The sequence below is a fragment of the Pelmatolapia mariae genome, linkage group LG3_W (assembly GCF_036321145.2).
Source record: "Pelmatolapia mariae isolate MD_Pm_ZW linkage group LG3_W, Pm_UMD_F_2, whole genome shotgun sequence".
Taxonomy (NCBI): Eukaryota; Metazoa; Chordata; class Actinopteri; order Cichliformes; family Cichlidae; genus Pelmatolapia; species Pelmatolapia mariae.
In genome coordinates, this window is record NC_086229.1 from 64,304,561 (window position 1) to 64,313,317 (window position 8,757).

At 38.4% G+C, this 8,757-nt stretch overlaps 1 protein-coding gene across 1 annotated transcript; it reads left to right on the forward strand.

Annotated features, from left to right (window-relative positions):
- The first annotated feature begins 2,403 nt into the window (after positions 1-2,403).
- LOC134623868 (uncharacterized) lies at positions 2,404-7,225 on the forward strand. The gene is given in 3 exon segments (XM_065470221.1): positions 2,404-2,470; positions 4,375-4,734; positions 6,183-7,225. Coding segments are annotated over 3 exon segments (1,470 nt in total).
- The last annotated feature ends 1,532 nt before the right edge of the window (positions 7,226-8,757 follow it).

Consider the following 8,757-nt stretch of genomic DNA (forward strand, 5'->3'; position numbering starts at 1 on the left):
ATTAATGTGCTTGTTAGTTCCTAATAAAGTTCAACTTCATTTCTGATTTTTGTTCTTTGTTTGTTTTCAGTGTCTGGGGAAGTTTATTTACATCTTAAGTTCTCCTACTTGTTGAACCAGGTAATGCAGAATTGATCTGATCTGGAATCAGTGCAAACAAACCACTGAGCATGTCTGTAAACTGATCCAACCTCCTGCATGTAGAACAGATGGAAGCAACAATCAGACTCAGATAAAACCTTAGTGTAAAGCTGCTCACTAAAAGATCAAACTGACATCTGAGTCTGTTCCTGTAACAAGAAACAACAAAGTCTATAACGAGCAATAAAAGATAAATAAAGGTGTCTTTTCTCTCAGTGCAATGTTTACATGAATAAGTCTTTACCTCAAACAAACTTAGATCAACACTGTGCTGTAAGATAAGATTTAAAATTGGTGAAATGTCCTGATTCTGTATAATCTGTTCATTTAAATGAGTTTGTCTGGTTGTTACGTCCCGATGAAGGAGGTTTAGGTGTGTGTGTGTGGACTGGAAGCAAATGGGTCCAGAATAGAATGAAAGGAAAACAGACAGAGGTGTTTAGCAAATTATGGTTTTCTATTATAAATAATCTGACATAAGGAGATGACAACACCGCTTTATCAATAAAACCCTGTCACTAGCAGCTCCACTGCTGCTGTTTTGGCCCACAAGCCCAAACTACTCCCATGAAGCAGCTCCTCTCCCCACTGCTCCACACCTCATGCAGGACAATCACAGAATAGGACCTCTTTGGACACCTAGAACACAATGTGGAGACACCAGAGAAACCACCCTCCCACATCCAGTTTATCCAGAGCTTGTATAACCTCAGACCCAGGAGGCCAATGAACAGCAGCTGTGTCCTGGGGAGAGAGAAGAGTGAGAGGCCGTTTATCAATGCCCAAGTACGCGAGTACGTACTCGCGTTACATTTTCCTGACTTGATTTAATCAAAACAGGTTGACAGGGAAATACAGATGCATTTCCTCATATGTGGCTGTAAGGTAACATGGTAATGCCCACTTTACCTTGAGATTTTTAACTTATGTTTTAACTTTTGATTTTTAATTCATGAACTTTTTACCTTTTAAAAGTGTCATGTTTCGGCTGTGTGCAGGCAGGAATTGGACCCAAACGCAAACTTACTAGAAACGGGATTGAACTCAAAATGGCTTTATTGCTGGAGGGAAACGGCAAAACAAACTGATAAGAAACTACACTGGGAAATAATACACTAATACACAGAGAAACACACGGCCATGAATGAGGGAGAACGTGACACTGACACAGGGAAACACAGGGCTCAAATACACTGGGAAGTAACGAGGGGAATGAGACACAGAAGGGGAGCACAGCTGGGAGAAATCAGAACTGACGAGACGAGGGAGCAAAGTAGAATACACTCACAAGAGACATGGACCTTCAGAGTAAAACAGGAAGTAGCACAGACGCAAACTAGACTAGGGGAGACGGAGCAACTAAGAAACACAGAACAACAACAAAGAGACACAGAGGGCAGCTATTAAATACTCAGAACTAAAGAGAATACAAGAAGGCAAAACTAAGACACTAGACTAAAGAACAAACTGGGGGAACAAGGGGAACTAAGATCACAATACAAAACTCAGAGACACAAGAAACTCCAAACACTGGGTCACTGACCCAGGACCATGACAAAAAGTGGTTTTTGCTTGAGTAGAATACAATTTAATGAGGTTCCTTTTGACCCACTGAAAAAGAAGACAGGTGTATACTGACCTTGAACGTTTTTATCTTTGTGGATAATTTGTCATCATGACGATCAGAAGACTTTTTGAGGGTTTCACAGATGTCATCAAAACGATAGTAAGTGTTAAAATAACATTTTTGAGCCTTCAGAACAATCTCCAGACTAAAAGCTTCAAAAGTATAATTCTTTTAGGAAACTATTTATTGTATTTTATTTAAATTTGAAGCACTTTGATTTTAAATTTGCTACAAAAATTAAATTTACTTATTTACTTACATCTAGGTAATCTAACAGGTTGACAGAAGTCTGTTAATGTTAATCCAGCTGATCCAGGATGAAAACTTCACTTTATTAGTCTAGAAAATTTGTGTTGTTCTGTGGAGATAACAACTGAACCTGTTAAACAAGTTGATTTTTTATAGAATATTATAGAATAAGAACTTAAGAATAGATGCACTCACACACGTCACTCTAATGCGACTCATCAACGTCCCTAAAGCAACGATCAGCCGCACTTTATTTAAAGCTTAAATTTAGTCTCATGTGGGTTTTAAGCTTGGATTCTCTGTTATTCACTGAAAATATCAGGATCCTCAGACATTAAGAGCACTCTGTCACTAAACTAGTCGCACTAGAACTAGATCACATGCGAATGGCTTCCATAAACATGCTGCTCTGCTCAACTTTGGTGTTTCTCGTCATCGTGCCGATTTCTGCAGGTGAGATTTAGGTATTTATTCAAAAATAATTGTTTCTATCTGAGATAAAGAGGACAGGTATCAACCTTGTTTACATATTAACGTTATGATGCCTTATTGATTTGGTATTTCTATGGTTATGAAGCTACAAATCTTTTCTGTCAGTCATAATGACCTCAGGTGATCCTTTGTTTGGCGTCCTTTCACTATTATTACTAACTGCTATTGTACCTGAAACTACTACACTATATACTAATGTTTGTGACAACCTGACATTTGAGAACATAATTTTGATGTTGGTCAAAAATTACATATACTTTTTTCTTTTCTTTTGCTATTATTCAATATCTTTAACAGTACTGGTGTTTACATTTATTTTAACAATTTGAGGAACAAAACCATGCCAGATTGTTTTATTTTCAATTTATTTCTTGTTTGTTTACTTCATTTTCTATTAATTTTTAGTCTTTTATTTAAAGAAACATTTAGCGTATTTTTTAGGGCTTTTATTAGTTTTATATTCAATTATGACTGTATAGGCATTGGTTAGATGTCAGTGGTGTTCACCTTGGGGTGTTGATCAGAGCACACAGGCACTCAATAGGTTCTTCCTTACGGTCCTTCTTTAGCAAAGTTAAACATCAATTCAGCCACAGGGTTACATGTGGGGAGTTCAAGAACTTGTGGGAGCATGCGTGTTCTGTAACTTAAACATATACAAATATGCTGACTCATTAATTATGCTTAACAGTCTTACAGTTTAACCAGAAATCCAAATCAGTATTCCTATGTAGGTTAGTCTTTCCATATACGTTTCAGTGCCTGATATCAATTGTAAATATACACAGTAATGCTACAGAACACCAAATGTATTTTAGCTTACCAGTGTGTAACATATCTGCTAGCCTTAGCAGCATGAACTAGCTACATAGTAAACAGAGTATTTAATATTATACTTCTACATAAGCAGATTCACTAAATGACATAAGACTCAAGTCACACAGTTTGGCTACCTAGAAGTCCACTGTCAGGCCGCTTTGCAAGGTGTTGTTACGTATTAGTTTAACCTCCATGCTCAGGACCATGTGCTCAATAACGCAACTACACACTCTTACCACAAGGGGGCTCTCACACACAGTCAACAGCGTTGATATTGTAGAAAGCAGCTGGATCCTGTACTATGAAGCGTTGAGGCGACTGTTGTTAATTTGGCGCTATATAAATTCAGTTGAATTGAAAAAAACTGGACAGCATTTCCAACATTTTTAGATACAAAAATATGTAATATTGTTATATTATTTATTTATTTTCTGTTTCAGTTATTTTAAGCAGAAATGATGCCCTCAGTACAAACATAGATATATAAAAATAAATCTCCACTCACCCTGTGGGCAGTCTTTAAGTTTGGGTCCCCTCAGTGGGAGTTTTAGGGTCCTATACAGTATCTTTGCTGTTCCTACGACTGTGGTCTTCTGAACAGAGACTTTATTAAAAGAATAACAAAGTTAAAACAAACTTTCCTCACTTTAATGTCCCGTTGTTATTCATGTGAATTATATCATATTTTGTAATATACCAGCTGAAAATGACATCATCACAGCACATCACACTTTATAAAGTATTAAAAATTTGCTCATGATTAAAAGTGTTTTTTTTTCTGATTAAGATTTCTTCCATCATCTGTTAGTTCACTTTGTACTAAAATTGATTACAGTAAAATTATATCCAGCTAGCGTTCCGATTTTTAAAAACACCAATTCTATTTTAAATAACAGCAAAAAAAAAAGAGAGAAAAAACAATCCACCTATGTGTGTATGTGCAGAGCTCATTGGACTTTCTTTGTTTCCCTTCATTCTGATTGGCTGCTGTAGAAGTTAACAGTCGTACCTTTAACCTCTCTGCTCTGTGTTGTTTCCTCTTTCAGACCAGAAAATCATCAAAGCTGAGTCTGGACAGGACGTCACTCTGACATGTCGAGCTCCAAACAACAACATCATAGTTGTAGAGTGGAGCAGAGCTGATCTGAAGCCACAATATGTGCTTTTGTACCGGGATGAGCAATTTGTCCCAGATGACCAGCATCCATCTTTTAAGAATCAGGTGGATCTGCAGGACACACAGATAAAGGATGGAGACGTGTCTCTGATTCTGAAGGATGTGACGACTGCTGATAATGGGACATATGAGTGTTGTATCATCCAGAGAGTAAGAAATCGATGGAAAAGAGCTATTCTGAAGACTGACCCCATCAGCATCATCAACCTGAGTGTTGTTGTTCCTCCAGGTGAGTGAGTAGAGTTGAGTGTGTGTGTGATCAGAGGTGAAGCTGCTTCCTGGTTGTTGATGTTTGTTTCTAAAGATGTTGTTGATGAGACTTTGTAGAAAGCAGCTGGTCTGAGTGATGTGATCATATTGCAGTAGATAATGTCTGACAGCAGTTTGAAGAGGAAATGGATTCTGTACTATGAAAAATCCAACATACTCAGGGCATTGTTCCATTATCTGGTTTCACTTGCTTCAATACTGGCAGTCAGACCAAGCAGTAGTTATTAGCTTCATAACTGAACCCAGGGATTATCATTTCATCTATCCACAGGTTTCTGTAAGAGCGTACGTAGGCTGCCATGACAGACCACTACTTCCGTTGTCCGGTTTTATACTTCCGGTTACTCGAATCAAGACCCAGCGTTCAGTCGTTGCTAACAACAAAATCAGTTACTTTGTGCGGTAATAAGTGGCTTTACCTGTTTGAAGATGAGCTCGGGTTCAACGTGTGCTGTTGTCGGCTGCCACAATAATTCAAGAAAACTGAAAAACGCATTAGAAACATTTTGCCTTGAGCATCAACAACTTAGAAAGGCCTGTCCGTGCCCACCGCCCTACGCACTGCACTCTATGCCGCGGAAGGAGGATCGGAAACTAGCGTGGCTGGCAGCTTTAAGACTCAAACACCCTCCAAAGAGAGTTTATGTTTGCTCCTTTCATTTTATCAATAAAAAGCCCACAGAGCTACACCCCGACCCGGAGCTTTATCTGGGCTATGACCGACCCCCACCGAAGAAAAGAAGAAAGCTCACTCGGACTACTTTGAGTGTGACAGCTTCCAGTGATACGAACAACACAGAATCTGTACCCGGTAAGTGAAAGTGTAAATGTGGTTTGCCACCGTTTCGCATTTTAATCACGCAATTCTTTACTTTTACTAAATAATAGCCTATGGTGAATGGCGTTAGTATCAGCACTAGCTGGTTATTAGCAGCAAAGTCTCAATTTTAACGAACGTTTACACCCGTGGTTAGTAATTAACACCAGCCGCATGCTGCCAAAACTATATATGGCTTCATTTAATTGTCCCAGAGAGATTAGCCCCAAGGGCTGTAAAAGTCTTAGGTTTGTGTTTTCTCAGGTTTGAGTTTATAAAGAACATGTTTTTAAGTAAAGTAAAGTAAGTAAAAGTAAAAACGTTAAAGGCAACCATTGCAAAAATACCAACATTTGTGACTTTTTTTTAGAATGAAAAATAAAATCTAATCACGGTAATTGAATAAAATTGTGACTAATTTTTAGGGGACTTAGGAACATTTTATGTTGACATTTATGATTTTGCATTTGTATGAAAGAATGTAGAATGAGAAATTTCACTCAAAAATATAATAAGCTAAGTGACACTTTACAGTTTTTCTTATGCTAACAGTTTGAGTGTACATCTGATCATATTTTTGTCTTATTCAGACTCCAAAGTGTTGCGTTCAGTGGAATTAGACCAGGCCAGCATCTCCACACAACCCCCTGAGCCACATCTGCACTCAGTCCACACACAGTGGGAGGATCCTTCGCAACAAGACCATCAATACTGCAACAGGTCTCGCAGAAAAGATGTGCAGGATAAGATGACTCAGTGTGATGAAGTTGCATATTTCATTCTTCAAAATGATGCAGACGCTTTGCTGTACACTGGGATAGCCTTAGAAACATTTAACACACTTGTGTCGACACTGGAAGGATATGACAACAATGAATTTACAGTGCCTGTCCGAGATCAAGTCCTCATGACACTTATGAAATTAAAGAGTAACCGTGTAATAGGTGACCTAAGCCGCCAGTTTCATATATCACAAAGCATGGCCAGCAAGATCATCTCACACTGGTTAGACAAGCTGGAGGAAGTTCTCCGACCATTAATTCCATGGCTGCCAAAAGAAACTATTCAAGCAACTATGCCTGAAGCCTTCAAGAAGAACTTTCCAAATGCTACATGCATTATAGACTGCAGTGAGACCCTTTTACAGAAACCCAGAAATCTGGGCTCAAGAGGGGAATCATACAGCCATTATTATTCACACAACACAGTCAAATATTTGGTTGCTGTTGCACCATGTGGACTAATCATGTTTGTGTCTGCGGCATATGGCGGCCGATGTAGTGACAAATTTATCACAATGGACTCTGGAATATTAACATACCTAAAACCTGGTGATGAAGTCATGGCAGATAGAGGTTTTACAATTAAAGACTTACTCTTTGAGAGAAAAGTTAGATTAGTAATACCCGCTTTGACAAAAAAACGTAGACAGCTAACTGAGGAACAGGTAACATACACACGTCGGATTGCAAATGTAAGAATCCATGTTGAGAGAGCAATCAGATGCTTGAAAGTCTAAAAAATACTTTCACAAATTGTTCCTATAAGCATGGCTCCTAAAGTAGACAAGATACTGAGAATATGTGCTGCTCTAGTGAACTTAAGAGAGGATCTCATTCGTGACACACAATAATTGTGTATGTTATGAACAATTGTGGACTCAGGGATATTAAGATGGTTACTCAGGACATCAAGTTGTGTAGTGTAATGTAATTATTTTAAAGTTAAAATTTGATGTACATATATGTAGAGAGTAAATAATTTCCTTTTTTATCTTTTGTTCTAGAAGAAAGGTTATGTGATACAGTACAGATATATATGTGTGTGTGTGTATAGAGAGAGCGCGCGAGAGAGAGAGAGAGAGAGAGAGAGAGAGCGAGCGAGAGCGGTGTGTATACATAGATATGTGTGTGTGTGTATATATATATAAAACTTGCAATCAATTGAACAATTACTGCTTTTTTATTCAACCACAATGTGATAAGTTCTTCAAATTAAAAAAAAATGTTTTTCTCAAATCTACAATAATTAGTTGTGCATTCTTGACATTTTTTTGTGTTGGAAGATTACAGAAATACAGAACTATTCACAACATTTATTGTTGTCAGTTTGTCATTCATTTCGCACCATATGTTACAACTATGTACATTTTAGTTGTATTGAAATATTTAACAGATTTCATATTGAATGTCTCTTTTCATTCACAAGACAGAGACCAAACTCTGCAGACATGTTGGTGTCTGACTGTCCCATTTATAGTTGTAACATGCATTAAACCTTGCCCATTATCTTCAAGTATCTCTCATTTAACTGAAACCGTCCTGCTGCATACTCCTCGACAAGTCGAGGTAAGAAATTTGAGAAGTAAAACCCTCTCAAGCGCTTTACTTGTTCCTTTACAAATGCTTCATCATATTGCACTGTAAATGAAACATGCTCAGTAGGTGTCCAGATCACAAGTGTGGCAGTCTTGAGCCCTGTGCAAAACGTTGTAAGTTGCACTTGCATGTAATAGCCTCTGCTGCCAGTTTTCTGCAGCTGCAGTTCTCCATCTACCAGTTTGATATCGCTGCATTTCTGGGTAAGCTGCTCCGTGAGAGAAGGATAAGTCAGCACAGGACATTTTATTTCTAGAAGCACATCTGAGTCAATGACCCCGTCAGGACTCGCAGAGAGCCACGGCTCCTGGATGCTGATAACACTACCCATGTGAAGGATGTTCATACCCTGTTCTTTCAGCTGATGAAAAGCTCTAACTTCATTTTCTTTACCATAGTTTGTTTCATAATTCCCACGAAAGGAAGGGTACATGTGCTCAGATAAAAATTTGTCATTTTTTGTGGTGGCACGTACTGGAACTTTTTTAGCGGAGCTTGCTGTAAGTCTGATTTTCCTGCAGTTGTGCCACAAATCAGATGCACTTTGCTCTTTTGTTTCTTCTTGTAATTGTTCTGCTTGCTCTTCAGAAACTTGAATGTATGCCTGGTAGAATGCCCTGCATGGATTACAGCTTAGTTTGTAACTGTGTGCTTGGTGTGGCTGAAGAAATTGCTCATCAACTTTACTGTTGCGGTGAGGACCTGCAGCTGGCGAGGCATTGTAACACTTTCCAATTAATGTGTTCTTGAGGAGGAAAAGTGGCTTCACTGGTGCTTTGCTAACACT